The sequence below is a fragment of the Haemorhous mexicanus genome, chromosome 3, assembly GCF_027477595.1.
Source record: "Haemorhous mexicanus isolate bHaeMex1 chromosome 3, bHaeMex1.pri, whole genome shotgun sequence".
Lineage (NCBI taxonomy): Eukaryota > Metazoa > Chordata > Aves > Passeriformes > Fringillidae > Haemorhous > Haemorhous mexicanus.
Genome location: NC_082343.1, coordinates 103,160,956 through 103,176,855, shown reverse-complemented (window position 1 = coordinate 103,176,855; position 15,900 = coordinate 103,160,956). Strand labels below are relative to the sequence as shown.

General features: G+C 48.5%; 1 protein-coding gene across 1 annotated transcript; it reads right to left on the bottom strand.

Annotated features, from left to right (window-relative positions):
• Positions 1-437: 437 nt before the first annotated feature.
• KLF11 (KLF transcription factor 11) lies at positions 438-15,126 on the bottom strand. Its single transcript, XM_059842866.1, has 4 exons — positions 14,976-15,126; positions 12,363-12,617; positions 5,274-6,267; positions 438-3,319 (listed from the first exon to the last, which is right to left on the bottom strand). The coding sequence occupies exons 1-4, from the start codon at positions 15,015-15,017 to the stop codon at positions 3,012-3,014; spliced, it is 1,599 nt and encodes a 532-aa protein (XP_059698849.1). The 5' UTR covers positions 15,018-15,126; the 3' UTR covers positions 438-3,011.
• Positions 15,127-15,900: the final 774 nt, after the last annotated feature.

The following is a 15,900-nucleotide window of genomic DNA, read 5'->3' as shown; positions in this document are numbered from 1 at the left end:
CTGGGGCTAGCACAGCAACTTTCAGGGTTAAATTCCTGTCTCTGCCTTATGTTCAGCACTCACTCCATGCACAGCTTGTGACACTAACAGAGCAGCACCCAGCACATCCCTTCCAGCTGCTGGAGGCCGGGCTGGGAGAGGTGTGGAGCTGGGAACTCTTGTTCCCAGAGAGCAGAGAGAAGCCCCAAGGTCTGCTGGGGGTGTGCACCTTCTACCAAAACCACAAGATGAGTGGTGTAAAATTATAAACAAGCGAGCATTGGTCAATTTACACAGGATCCAAAAAATCCTGCCTTTACAGGGAAGTGAATTAGCAAGCCCCAAAGTCTTCCACTGGCCTATACGCAACCTAAGCCCGAAGGATTTACATAGTTCTGGAATGGACGCCTATGAAACCTGAAAATCTGTGAATTTTTTTTTTTATGACTTAAAACCAGTCACGTTACATACATTTTATTTAATAAAAGTTAAAAACACGTACAAAAATGCAGTTCCATTTCCGTAAAATATAGGCTCAAAATAAAAAGACTGAACAGTAGAGTTCAGGCAGTAAAGTGCAAAGACAGCAGCTATGCCAGTCATGCTTAATCCATAAATAACCCTTAGACAGCAGGAAGGAACAGGCAGAGCAGACACAGGCACAGCTATTCACGCACATCCACAGGGAACGATCCACACATCCCAGAGTGGGCTGCCAGGAACTGCAGGCCAGCCTCACCCAAACAAGGAGGGAGCAGTTGCTTTTCCACATCGTGACACACATACATGACACACTTTTTAAAAGTCTGTATTCTCCAAGTCCACTGTTTCCCCCCAAACCCCGTAATGCAAAAAACATGACAATTTATATAATTATGACAAGAGTTTCCAAATTGTTTTCTCAGGTGAGCACCATAAATAGTCAGTCTGTAAAAAAATGAAGTGCTAAACTGGTTACTAAACTGAGACAGGACATGCTTCCCCTGGTTAAAAGCATGCAAAAACAGCATTCAAAAGCCAGACTTCTTGTTCTAAGAGATTTCTGAGAAAAAAAAAAAAAAAGAAAAAAGTAAGAGCAGCAACATCTCTTTGTTCACCACAGAAACTCGGAAAACTAGGTAGCAAGAGAGAACAGCAACACCACAAGGATCCACTTCACCAGGCAAAGAGGTTCCAGCTGAGCCCTTTGGAGAGTCCAAAGCAAGGTCCACACACACCCACTGGCACTGGGGTCAGTGGAATTACAGCACGTGTCAGTGAACAGGGTGTGGGCCTTTACAAGGTCAGGCACAAAAACTTCAGAACACTTAGCACAATACTCCAATTTAGAGCAGTTTGAAAACTTACTACTGGTAATTATAACTATAGATTTCAGTGTAAAAAATAATGACATAATCTGCTTTAACTGAAACAGGTCTCTGCCAAGTCAGCACCTCCACAGATGAGATCCATGCTTTGCCCACCCTGGGAAGCAAGACCAGGATTTCAGAACAAAGCAGTAAAAGAGAGAGTGTATTCCTGGTTATCCACAGCTGATGCATATAGGAAGAACAATCCTCCTCAGTGCACAACTAAGCTTCAGTGCAGGAGTGGCTGAAAGGAGAAGAGTCCAGAAGGAATAAGCATTCCAGAAATAATTCACTCGGGGGGAGCTGTCTCCCAGCAAAACACCTGGTGCTTTGCTGTACTGTCAACTCTGCTGCAGTACACACACACTCCTCCTGCACCTCGGGAATGGAGCAGTCCAACTGTGCTACGGGCATTTTGTTACTCACACCATGCTATTACAACACAGCACTCCTGCAGCCAGTGATTCCATTTTTAACTATCATTACACTTCGTGTAAAAGAAAATCCATTCAACAGGGAGAGTGTATTGTTTAATAGAAAAGGGTGATTTTATACAAAGTACTGTGGAGAAGGATAAGGCCACATGAAGAGCATCATCAAGTTGACATGGTGGCTATTTCTTAACTCAAGACACAATTAGTATTTCCTCTGGTGCATTGATACAGGTAAAAGAAAGCCTTGAACTATAAGGTGCACAAGCATCCACAATACAAAAAAACCCTTTTATTTTTTATTTCTCCTCTACTCAAAAAAATATAAAGAGAGACCCACTAAATTTTCGTGGGCTATCTATCTTGCCATTTTTGCATTTTTCAGTTTGATATGTTGGTTTAGTAGGACCAAAAATAAAGCACAATTTTTAGTGTCAAAATTTCTAAACAGTGTTTGTGCTTCTACGTCCATCAGAGCAGTCTGGCTCCTCCAAACTTTGCTTCAGTGGAATGTGGACTCAATATGCTTCTACCAACGACACTGGCTTCTACTTGCAAAGGGTATGAATTCCTAAAATGTTGAGGATTTCAGCACTTGTACTCTCAAATAAGGTCATTCTGGTTTGGTTTGTTTTAAAAATTACTGACTCACTTTGATCTTCAATCTACCTGCACAAGGAGGATGTAAGAGCACTAGCCCATGGCAGGATCAGGATTTGCAAGTGTGAAAACCAACCAGTATGTTATCAAATGGTAAGTGTTTATAAAACATTCTGAATGCAAAGGTTTAGGTTTACTGAAAAGGAGTTTCCAAAGCTCTGGGTCTCATCCAGCACAGCCCTACTAATGCAAGTAATCTGCCTGCTAACAAGACCAAAATGAACAAATACAAAATATATTTGGTATAGAAAATAGTACTATAAAAATTAAAAACCACCCTGTTTTACTGTCCATCAAAATATTAACAGCAAGCATTTCAACTTTTTTTAACCTATTGCCAAAATAATTTCCAAGGAGTTCTACTTTCCTGAAGTGCTGGTGATTGCAATTGCCCAAGTACTGAAAAAAACCAACAAGGAAGGGATGAGGAAATATGATAGATTTCTCACATAGCACTATCAACAGAGGACCTAAACTGCAGGAAACTAAAGTACACACAAACACGGGGAAAACAAAAGCCATTGCCCTTTCTGCTGTTGCCATCGGAGCTTTTCCTGATCTCCAGAAAGTCTGCAGAAAGCGCTTCCTCACTCTAGCCCTGGCAGGCGGGTGATGGCACGGGGATGAGCATACTCAGAGCGCTGCTGCTGCTCTTGGGTTTCTCTGCTGTGGCAATTCTGCTGAGTTTGCCAAGCTCTGTCTGCCAGCTGGGGGGCTTCTTGGTGGCCATGTGGCGGCGGGTGTGCTTGGTCAGGTGGTCGCTGCGCATGAAGCGGCGCTCGCACACCGGGCAGGAGAACTTCTTCTCGCCCGTGTGCGTCCGGCGGTGCCGCGACAGTTCATCCGAGCGGGCAAACTTCTTGTCACAGCCCTCCCAGTTGCAGCTGAAAGGTTTTTCTCCTGCAGGACATAAAGGAAGTGTTTGTTACTTTTGGGAAGCTGTGCTGCAGTCTTATCAAAGGGCTAACTTAAAATCTGCCTTGCAGAAACCAGTGAGTTCCACAGAACTGCTCGTCTGTGCAGTCAACATAAGATTAAGCTAAAGTTCTGTTCCAGAGAAAAATACTAGTTATCATTTCTACTTATTTCCTTGTATCCCTCTTTAAGTGTTCATTAATCAAGTCTGGTTTTTCAGTAGTCCAAAATCCCAGTTTAAAGAACTAGAGCCTTCATAAAGCTGCCTTATCTGCTGACTGAACTAGAATCAAGCCCCTGCCCCCATCCCCATGCATCCCTATCTCTGGCTGCAGCATGTCATCCACAAATACTGTGGGGCAAACAGGAAGCCTGGAATGGAGCCTCGGGGTCCTGCTGCTCCAGCAATCCAGTCCCACACAGAAACACACACCAGTGAGCATTCTCAAGCAAAGCCTGTCCTGCCAGACCCCCACAGACCAGGAATGGCAGCAAGGCTGCCCACATCTGCTGCTGCTCATCCTGGGCCACTGCTGAACATCCCACCTGTCCTGAACAACCACAATGGCAACTACTGCCTGCAACTCCCACAGGGCTCCAGATAAACATCCACCACGTGGCCCAACATTATGGGGACACTTTGGAGTAGAAGAGAAGGGGCCCAAACAGAAAAGGAAGCCCCACAGGAGTGTTCTCACTTCAGGTATTGAGAGTAAAGTCTGTGTCTGATCTAGTTAGTCAGTGTGCAGAGAAAAGGCAGAAAAAGAAAGCTGAACTACTCTTCCTCCTGATCCTGTAATGGGAAATGGCTAGTGAGGGGTCAGTGTGTTCCACCTGCCATTGATGTCTTAACCATGATACAGGGACACACCCAGACTCCCTATGGATCAGCAGCCACGGGCACAAAGCGAGGCACTTGCTGATAGTCTGTTTATCCTGAGCACCAGGTTTAATTCAGCAGCCTCTCAAGTTAGGAGCAGAAGCATCATTCTACCTCTGAACTATGGTTTACAAGAATTATCAGCTTCATGTAGAGCTTAAGCTCTTTCCCCAAAGGAACTGTAAAGAAAAGCTGCCAAACAAATGCAAATCCCGTCACACAAGCTGACATCCAATAGACCAGTGACTGTGGGGTAGCAGCAGGTAGGGGAGAAAAGTCAAGGAAAACCAAAAATAGACAGAACTATTCTATACCAATCTCCCACTATGCCCATCCTTCAACACCAAAAATAATCCCTGAGAACTCAAAAGTTAGTTTTAATTTAACAAGATCCTTGAAGCAGAAAAAAGGTAAGTAAAACACATATAGACTGTTTCCCCACTGACCCAATTTATGGAGCAAATCACTTCATATTAATTACAATTAATTTTCATTTACCTCTAAAAATTCCCCTTCTGCAACTGAATAAGCTGTTACATTCTCTTAGGAGCTCTGCTTCCTAACACAGCAGCCCAAAATCTCAATGCATTCCCATTTAGCCTACACAAAACTCCGGGAGAACAAAAATAAACCCCAAAGAAACAAAATAAAGCAGTTTCTGAGTTTCTCTTTTCTTTTACTCATGTAACAATTAGACCAACTACCTGTACTGTGTTTTGCCTATAACAGACTTCCCCATGCTCCAAAACAAGGGACTTGCACAATTCATTTCAATCTAGTGCAGATGGCAGGATTCCACTTAGATCTAAACACATGCACACAGACAGCAAAGCTTCACTCCAACTAAAGCCTGTGAAATTCAACTAACACTACAGGGTCAGCTGAGGTCTCAGAACAAAGTATGTCTTGTTTTGCTTGTCCATGGAGAATGAACATTCCTTCCATCCCTGAGATGAGCTAAAGCTTCCCCATCACCTGCTCCTTCCCTTTCCCACCCCCCTCCATGTAAAAACCGTGCACTTCAGCACCCAGCACGAGCCAGAGCCCCCTCGCACGCACCGGTGTGGGTGCGCAGGTGGGCTTTGAGGTGGGAACTCTTGAAATAGGTTTTCTTGCACCCGGGGAAGTCGCACACGTAATTCCTCCGCCTGGAGAAGTCCATCTGGGGGGCACAGGTCTGGCCAGAAGCGATGAACACGGGAGCAGGGGCGAGGGGCAGTAGCTTGGTGCTGCCCACAGTCACCAGGGCCTGCGGGCACGGCGGTGTCTGCGTGACAGCGGGCTGCGGGAGAACCAACATGACAGTCCCCTGAGGCACAGAGGGGCCCATGAGCACAGGCTGGGGGAGCGGGGCTGTCTGCGGCAAGATGGGCTTCATGGGAGTCGAGAGTGCTGGAGCTGGAGGCTTGACATAGGCATTAATCATGCTGCTTTGTCCATTTAAAGGGATCATTTGACAGAGAACCTGGGGGCTTGGGACAGGGGCAGGTGTCACTGGGGTAGCTCTTTTTTGCAAGTCATTCTCGCAACTCTTTGGTAAGTGGGTTTGTGGCGAAACAGGCCGGACTGGTAGCTGCCCTTTATTGGTCACAATATCACTGGAGTCATGTGCATAGGGCTGATGTGCCGGAGAGGTTTTGTTGATTAAATCATCCGCAGCCCACGTGTCCTGTGGCAGTCTGGAATGTTTTGGGTCATCCGCTCCACACCAGTCTCTGGAAGTGCTGCAGCCTGAAGTTACCTTTGTTTGCTCTTGCACGGCAGGAATGTGATGGTAAGCAGAACTATCACCTGTGTGACGTATGACACTCGTTGCCATGGCCCTGCAGGGCTGAGGAGCAGGGAATTCAGAGATCACTGGCTTCTGACTGCACGGTGGCCCCACGCTGGGAGCAGATGGCTTGGCTGTGGGAGAGGCACCGGTCGCCGACGTGACCGAGCAGGCAGCTGTGTTAGCCATGACAGTCCTTGGTTTGGAGTAAGTCACTTGTGAGGACAGGAGCGTAGCTGCCGACATCTCAACGAAGTCAGGGCTGTGCGGAGGCGTCATACACTGCAAAAAAAACCCACACCGGTGTGCATCAGTGTCATTCCATAGCACAGTTTCCACTTGTTTTTACTCTGAAAAATAAAATTACACGCCCTCTCCCAGTATCTCAGAATGTGCCTCTTAGGACAAACTGAATATACTGCTGTGGTTTAATCCCAGAGGGCAATGAAGTCCCATGAAGCTCACTCATCCTCCACCCCCAGATGGATGGGAAGGAGAATCAAAAAAAGGTAAAACCTATGGGCTGAGATGAGAACAAGTTAATAATTCAAATACAGGAAAATACAATAACAAAAATATAAAAAAGGCAGACCAAAAGAGAGAGAAATAAAGCTCAAGAGCAACAAATGATGCACAGTACAACTGCTCACCACCCACCTGGCCTGATCCCAAGCAGTGACTGGCCCCTCCTGGCCAACTCCTCCCAGTTTATACACTGAACGCAATGCTCTATGGTATGGAATATCCCTTTGGCCAGATTGATCAGTAGTATTCTACCCATGCTGTCTCACAAGGCTTATCCTCCCCACTGGCAGAGCAGGAGACGCTGAGAAGTCCTTGGTTTAATTGCTGCTGAGCAGGGCTTACTCTAAAACATCAGTGTGTTATTATCGTTATTCTCACCTTAAATCCCAAACACAGTACTGTGCCAGCTACTAGGATGAAAACTAACTCTGTCCCAGCTGAAAACAGGACAATATCCACCATCAGGATATTCTATGCCATTTACATCATGCCCACACTTTTCAATACATCCCAATTAACCACCATTACTTTTCCTGTCTTTTGACACAGGTATCATTCCCTTAGTCTGTGGGCCATCCCTCTAAAACATCTGCTGAGCGCATTCATGCATTGCTTTGGGCTCCAACTCATAGCAGTTCTTCAGGGCAGGAAAGATGGTGTGTTATGTTGGACTGCTGCCTACTGAAGTTACTTCTGATTCCATCACTGCTGCATTTCTCCAGTTTCATCAAAGTTTGTTCTTCATTAATCTGGGTGATTCCTACTGTGATACCCCTCACGTTGTGTGTAGCCAGCTCAGCAGTGGTGACATGAGTGTCATATGGCAATTAACACCTTACAATCCAAATCACTGGCTGCTCTCACACAGAACCAGATCCCCTGGAACAAAACTTTGGACCTCCCTATCCTCCCACATTACCCAGGTCCTCGAGCAAAAGCAATCCCACAGATGGGGCTGTCATTGCCTGATGCAGGAATAACTCCGATTGTTTTCCCCAGAAGGTTTTTTGCGTGCACTACAGGGACTTTATCCCCTGCTACACTATGCAGAAGTTTTGCTTGAGCACAGCTGGCAGATCCTCTAGTGCTGACTGCCCAGGTGGCCTTTTCTAAATGTGTATCCCATTGTTTGAAGGTCCCACCACCCACTGCTCTCAGTAACAGTCTGTTCGATCATTCAATTTTCCTGGAGACTGGCACATGATAGGGTATGTGATAAACCCACACAATGCCATCTCTTCAACCCAGGTGTCTGTGAGGTTGTTTTGGAAATGAGTCCCCTTGTCTGGCTCAATTCTTTCTGGGGTGCCCTGCTGCCCTAATACTTGCTGTCCAAGGCTCAGGACAGTGTTCCAGGCAGTGGCATGGGGCACAGAACATGTTTCCAGTTATCCAGTGGCTGCTTCCACCATCATAAGCATATGGTGCTTGCTTTGGTGGGTTTGTGGGAGTCTGATAGAGTCCCTCTGCCAGGTGTCCCCATATTTATATTTCAGCCACTGTCCTCCACACCAGAGGCTTTAACTGCTTGTCTTGAATAACTGAAGTGTATGTTTCACAACTATGGATAGCCCTACAAGAGTGTCCATGGTCAAGTCCACCCCTTGATCATCACCCCATCTACACATTGCATTTCTTCCCTGATGGCCTCAGATGTCATGGGCTCACCAAGCAATAAATAATTCACCCTGGTGAATCTTGCCAATCCAGATCCACCTGAGCCACTTCAATCTTAGAGGCCTGATCCACCTGTTGATTGTTTTGATGTTCCTTGGTGGCCCAAGTCTTGGGTACATGAGCACCCACATGATGCTTTACAATCAGGGTCTCCACCCAGGCAGCAGTATCTTGCCACAAGGCAGCAGCCCAGATGGGCTTACCTCTGCTCTGCTTCCACCACTGCAACCACCACCACAGGGCATTTGCCACCACCCGTGAATCAGTACAAAGATAAAGCATTGGCTGTTTTTCTTGTTCAGCTGTGTCCAAAGTCAATGTTCACCTCTGCAAAGTAATTCAATTCACCTTCTCCTTCAGCAGTCTCTGTAATTTTTTGTAGGATACGCCACACAGCCACTTTCCATCTTCACTGCTTTCCTACAATACAGCAGGAATCAAACAGGGCATATTGTTTCTCATTTTTGGGTGACATTATAAAATAGTCTCTTCAGCACATGTCATCTTCTCATCAGGTGGTATCCAGGAGTCTGCCCTCTCGCCAATCCCAGGAGTCTTGGAAGTAATCACAATGACTGAGGTTTCCTATTTGAGCACCCAGTGTGACCAGCAAGACCCACTGATTCCACATAGCATCAGCTACAGGATGTGTAGGAGACCCATCCTTTGCACATCCAGCCCAGCATCAGGAATCAGGATGCCAGGGGGAGCTGTGTTCAGTACCAATCACTTCCAAAGCAGTTGGGACCTCTTTATAAGCTGCCAGAATCTCTTTTACAATTAGAATATGGTGGGCTTCAGATCCTCTCTACCCCTGACTCCAAAATCCTGGAGGTTGACCAATTCTCCCCTGTGCTTTCTACCAGAGGTTCCAGGTAGGGCCATTTTCTTTGGCTGCAGTGTAGAGCACATTTTTTGTATCTTGTCCTGCCTGGACTGGCCCAAGGGCTGGGGCAGAGTTAATTTTCTGCATGAATTATCTCCTGTTTAATTTGTTCAAAGGCTTGCTGTTGTTTAGGGCCCCATTTGAAATCATTCTTCTTCTGGGTCACTTGACAGAGAAGGCTGACAATCAGACTATAATTTGGAATGTGCATTCTCCAAAACCCCACAATGCCTAAGAAAGCTTGTGTTTTTCTTACTAGTTGGTAGAAGTGTATCTGTTATTTTGTTAATCAAATCCATTGGGATCTGATGACATTCACCTTGCTATTTTATTCTTAAAAACTGGATCTGCTATGCAGGCTCCTGGACCTTACTTTGTTTTATGGCAGCTTTCAGAAAGATTTGGACTATTTTCTTCCTTTTCTCAAAAACTTCTGCTGCTGTATTGTCCACAATGGTACCACCAATATATTGCAAGTGTTCTGGAACTGGATCAGTCCATGGCAAATGGTTCAAAGTTTTGCCATGTGGGTTGGGCACACTGACTTCATCTGGATCTGTGGGTGACTGTGCCCTGCTCATGTCATAAAAAACCCCCTCTGGTACAGCCAATTCCCTCAGGTACCAGGTATGTCTCCCCACAGTAGCCCACCTGCCTGGATGACACTACCTCTTTCCTGAAGGGATACCTTTCCTTCACACTTGACCGAGTTGCCTCCACAGGCTGAAGACTTGTGACATTTTTCCAATCACCTTGTCAATGCTCTCTTCCCTAGGAAGTCATCCCAACTGCTTGACTTCCCTATCTCCTAATTCCAGGCTACTAGCCCCACTGGAACAGCCAGGTGAATATGTGCACACCTGGACAGCAGCTGAAACCTCTTCACATCCCTCAGGGACAGGGATTGAGTGGTTACCTCTTGTTCTGTCTCTTCCTCCATCCAGTTTTTGTGATGGCCCTGCTTCATCCTCCTTCACTAACTGAGCTGAGTTTGGTGTCCATTTCTTCTTGTGTACAAGGAAACTGATAATGGCACAAGCTCATCCTCTGGCTCAGCTGCATCATCCCTTGCTGGGGGGTCTGAGAGGTCACAGTGCATGATGCCAGGGTCTGAGCAGCCACAAACAGTTGCTTAACCCTAAACAAGACCTGAACCACATTCCCAGTTCCTGGTCATTCACGGACCATGGTTTCAGCATCCCAAGGGTATTCAAAATTTCCAAAATGCCCATGCCTGGAGAAGAAGGGGAAGACTGTGTGTGCCTTCTACACAGGTTGGCTCTCCAAGGCAAAAAGGCAAACGGTGTCACTATTATCAGTTTCTAATAGATGGTTCCCCAAGTACAGAGGTGATGACAGAGGGGCTGAGAGTATGAAAACCAGGTTAGTTTCAAGGGCAGCAGTTCTGTGCTATCACATAATCCAGTGTTACAAAGTACAACAAAATGATAACCTTAGCCCAGCCCCCAGAGATGATACCATAACACTAGGGGGAAGATACACAAGAAGTAAATTGTTACATAACACAACAACTCTGATAGCAAATAATTCAACACTGTGATCAACAACTAATAAACTAATAAGATGAATCCTGATAACAAATTTGTTTCAGCACGGTCTGGTCAGATCTGTCATAGAGGAGAATCAAAAAGATAAAACTCATGTGTTGACACAAGAACAAGTTAATAATTAGAATAAAGTAAAATATAATAATAACAACTGTAATTATTATTACAGGGAAATACCCAAAAGAGAGAGAGAGCGAGCAATAAAACCCAAGAGAAACAAGTGGTGCACAGTACAATTGCTCACCACCCACTGACCAATAATGCCCAGGTCCTTTCCAACATCACTGATCATCCCAGTTTTTATGCTGGGCATGACACACTGTGGTATGGAATATCCTCCTGGCCAGTTCAGATCACCTGCCCTGGCCATGCTACTTCCCAGCTTCGGGTGCACCTCCTCACCAGTGGGAATCTGAAAAATCCTTGACCTGGGTGGGGTAAGCACTGCTCAGCAACAACTAGAACATCAGTATGTTACCACCATTATTCTATTCTGAATCACAAACACAACACTGTGCCAGCTACTAGGAATAAAATTAACTCTATCCTAGCAAACACCAGGACACTACATTGCCTTATCTCATGGCCATTCTGATTAAGTTCAAAAGTGTGTTAATAAAAGGAAGGCAATGAGGCAGCTGTAAACCTGCATACAACACTGCAAGTATACTCACTGCACCACAAAAAAGTCTTTCATTCCTTTCTCCTCAGCAATGGGCACAGCTGTAAAAGGCTATGAGCAGAATAAGCAGACCAACAATAGATAGCAATACTGTACTTTTCTATTTCAAGCTCCCAGCAAGCCCTAGATCTTTTCTCAATGATTACTTCATCATTTCACGGCTACCTTTTAGATAAAGATAAATGAAACTGCTCTGTCTCTTCTTATTCATCCATTTCTTTCTATGCTGTCTTCCTGCATCACCTCTTCTTCCTCCTTTCCCACTGAAGGGTATCTCCTGTGCTGCTGAAGAGACAGTGTCAGCAATGAACAGCAGGAGATATTATGGCAGCTGCTTGTCAGGCTGCTCTTATCTCAGCCTCTTTCCTCTACTATTCCCCTTTTACCTGGCAACTGCATACTAGAAGCCTACTGGTTGAAATGGGCCTTAACCATCTAAAATCCTAATGGCACCAAGCCTTTTTTTAATACCTACTTTTGTTGCAACATAAATTGAAACAAAAGAAAAAAAATTGGATTCAACCAACATTAGTCAGCTGGAGTAGACCAATGTCTGGAGAAATAACAGACTACATGTACAAACACATAGTACAGAAACTAATTAAATTGCCTATTTCATAATGGCAACGTGTACTTTCTCTTGCAATGACCAGTGAAGCATAACATCGTCAAGGGCCTTTTCTCATACAGTGCCTGCAGATACGTTGATGCCAAATCACCAAGGCTCACTCTGCCATTCTTACTCAACGTGCTCCAAGAAACCTACAACAGCCACCTCGACATCCCTGTCAAATCCAATAACCTGTCAGCAAGGGCTTTCACACCTAAATTTAACAAAAGTCTCGACATTTGCTAAACCAAAGACAGCAAAAAACCATAAACTCAACGTGCCCACCTCACTGCTCTGTGCACACACAGAGCACAGGCTGTGGCAAAGGGACACCTGAGCAACTCCGTCTTTTCCAGCCAATTTAAAGCATTGCAGGGATGTGACATCCACGTGTTGGGCATATTTGTTTTGTGTTCATGCTTTTCTTACCAGTGTCGATAGATAGTCCTTTGGTAATTCAGCTGGAGCCTCGGCGTGCATTGTGAAATCCCCAGAATCCGAGAAGGGCGTGAGGGGCCTTATCTTTAATATGTCACCTTTCTGTGATCTTTGCCCCCAGGAGCTCATACAAACAAGGGCTTCAACAGCTTCAATGTCGTTCTGCTCCAAGGTGCTGCAGGTGGACCTTTCGCTGTCATGGCGCTGCCGCTCACGGATGGACTCGTAGATGTCCACAATGTCAACCTGAGTGCAATCGGATTACTGGCTGTTAGCACAAGTCAGAGTACAAAACTGGCACCACCCACACACTGTCTGCTCACAATCAAGGTCAACTGAAACAGATCCCATGCCCGTGGCAAGACTTTTACCAACTGGCTCATCTCTCACTCTCCCCCGAGCAGCTCGTCTCCACATTCCCTCCGCTTAAAAAAAAAAAAAAAAAAAAGACATGTGATTTTCCAGGAAAAGAACAGATAAGTGTGTGGCTCACATTTCCAAGCTTACTTTCCTGGATGACACTGCTCTGAACAAACACATCTCATGCTTGAATACAAGCATAAAAGAGGAAAATCCTGACTTTGAACCTTATTTAGAGAAGGCTGTTTCCTGAACCCGAAAGACTATTCAGCACTAATCTCATTCTGGAAACATTCAGAAGATAAATTTCAGCTGCTGGTAAGATGCTTTAAAGTATGGTCACTGACTTGGAAGTACTGCACATCACAAAAGATTTTTAATCTTATTTTTAACAGGGAATCCAAGATGGGGAAAAGATGGAAGGAAAACAGTTTTCAAAGTACAGTGGGAACTGTTTGCATTGTACTTCAGAAGGGCCTGATGCTACATAGGTCCTAGGTATCTAAAACACACTCTGAGTAAAATGAAGACAAATTAATCATACTGATTTGTTTCCAATTGCAAGCATCACAGAATATTTGTGTGTGCATGTGTACACATGCAAAACTCTTGACTTCTCTGCACAAGGATATCCAAACTTCACAAAGCTCTCACAGTGCTTGGCAGTGGCTCCAAAAGCTATGCTAGCCTGATGGGTTATTACTCACATGCCAGCTCAGTCTCAACTAGGCATCCAGGCTCCTCCAGTCTTTAGACACACCAATGAACCTGAAGGCTGAGATTCGGAAGTGTGGACCAAGCCTCTTGAGCCCACTGCTGCTACACAGAGTGTTTATGTACTGCAGGAAAAAGGTTTTAACTCTAAAGGGAGCACCACACCATGAGCATGGCCTCAAGCCCTAGAAGGAATTCTGCTCATTGGGTGACAGCACATACACTAAGTCAATGGGTTTTGTTACTGAGTTAGGTAAGGTGGGATGATCCTTATTCAACAGTGAAGGGAAGATGTAAAGCTGTGTTTACACCCTAGGGATGTGCAGGCAAACATGCTAAGCATAATGGATCAAAAATATTGGTACTGCACTCATAGAGGACTTTCATATAAAACCTTAGGTACCAGGCATGGAGATGCCATGATTTGGGGGCTGGAAGGGGTAAAAGCAATTAACACGCTGGAGAGAGACTTCTAAGAATTTCCACTGAAAAACATTGAGAGGAAAACACCATGTGTGCCTGCAAGCCTGGACCTCAATCGCCCGTCACACGGGGCCACGCCAGGCGAGGCTCTGCACTGAGCAGACACTGCCAGCGTTCCTCCAAGCGCGCCTGCAAGCAGCCAAGCCCACAGGCTTGTATTTTCCAACCCTACGTTTCAGGAAAGCAGCTTTCCCTAAAGAAACATTAAAAAAAAAAAAAAAAAAGTGCCTCGCTTCCTCAAAAAACACCCCGAAATCCAAAAAAAAACCTCCCAAAAAAAGCTCTTTCTGCAGACGAGCGCTGCAGCGCGGGCTCCCCGGCTGCTGCCAGGGAAATGGGCAACCGCGCCGCGCGCCTGTCCTCACATCACCCCGCCGGGAACGACGTGCGCGGGTGCCGGCAGGATGGACACGGGCAGGGACGAGCAGGAGCGCGGGCTGCGGGCAGGATGGGCACGGGCAGGGCGGGTCGCTGGCGGGAAGGATGGGGCACGGGCAGGGAGCATGGTGGGCGGGCAGGGAGATGCGGGCGGTGCGGGTCGCTCCCGGGCAGGACCCATGCTGCGGGCAGTGCGGGCTGAGGGGCAGCGGGCGGGCAGTGCCGGGGGGCCAGCGCGGCTCCCACCGCAGGGCAGCACCTCCCCCCGCCCGCAGGGGCCCCCACCCGCTCCCCGCCCCACGGCGGCTGCCCGCGGCCGGGCGGTGCCACCGAAAGGAGGATGGCGCGAAAGGAAGGAGGAGGAGGAGAAGGGGGCGGAGGGCAGCTCCCACCCCGCCGCCGCCCCCGCACGGTCGCTGAGGGAGGGCCGCCCCCCTTCCCTGCAGGTGACCGGAGCAACACCCCCATCCTGGGGGCTCTGCCCTAGCACAGCCACCCCGTACCCGCTGCCCGACCGAGCCGCTCTCCGCCGGGTGAGTAGCGGTCCCGGCTGAGGCGGGGACGGTCCCCGCACTCTGCCCGCCACCGAGCACGTGCCCGGGCTGCACTGGCGCTGGCTATCCCCACTGCCCCCGCTTCCCTCCCTCCCTCCGCGCGCCCGGTGCTCACCGCGGGCGCATCTCCCATGTCCGAGCTGGGCGAGCCGTGCATGGCGCGACTCGGGCGGGCGGCGTTGGCAGCGGTGCTCCCGGGCAGTGGCAGCGGCGGGAGCGGCAGGGGCGCGCACACAGCGGCGGGAGCGGCACCCGGCAGCGCCGCCTCCTCCCGACCCCGCCCGCCGGGAGCGGCGCGGCCGCGCGCTGGGGGAGCGCTCCCAGCGCAGCCTGCGCCAAACAGCGCTGGGGGGGACGGTCCCGGCCAATCAGCGCCCGCCGCGGCCCGCGCCCGGCCAATGAGCGGCGGCGGGCGGCGTGATCGCGGCGTGCCGGCGGGAAGGGCGGCGCGTGGGCACGGCCGGCGGGAAGGCGGGGCGGGGGCGGGGCCGCCAGGGGCGGGGGAGCGCGCGCTGGAAACTGGGGGAAAGGTCGGGGGCGGGGGCGGCCGGGAATGCCCGCGCGCGGGGGGCGGGGCCGCCGCTGCTCCCCGCCCTCCCTCCGGCCCGCGGTGCGTGCGGCACGGCACGAGCGCTCCCGCCAACCGCAGCCCGCGTGCGTGCGCGGGAGCAGCGCCGGTCCCGCAGCTTCCCGCCACCCGCCGCCAGCTTTCCCCTTTGGGAAAAGCGCCCCTGTTCCCGCGGCCTCCCGCCACCCGCTGCCAGCTTTCTCCTTTGGGAAAAGCGCCCCTGTTCCCGCGGCCTCCCGCCACCCGCCGCCGGTTCTCCCGTCGAGGTCCTGCCTGCCGCGTACGATAGGGAAGGGGTCGGGTGCCTGCCCGGCCACAGCACTGCTTTGCCGGATGAAGGATTTGGGATCACAAATATGTCTAAACCCCCTCCCAAAATCCATGAAGGGTCAGTGTTATGGATCATTGGATCCGTTGGTGTTGGAAGGCCTCCCCTAGGCCAGCCCAGAATGTAGCTCTTAAAAGCCTTCAA

Bases quoted from the DNA above. Each gene is read 5' to 3' on its own strand.
- KLF11 (XM_059842866.1), bottom strand. From the start codon at position 15,017: ATGCACGGCTCGCCCAGCTCGGACATGGGAGATGCGCCCGCG. The intron at 12,618-14,975 runs GTGAGCACCGGG...GATTGCACTCAG, and splicing joins ACATGGGAGATGCGCCCGCG to GTTGACATTGTGGACATCTA. The intron at 3,320-5,273 runs GTGCGTGCGAGG...TATGTCCTGCAG, and splicing joins CCACCTGCGCACCCACACCG to GAGAAAAACCTTTCAGCTGC.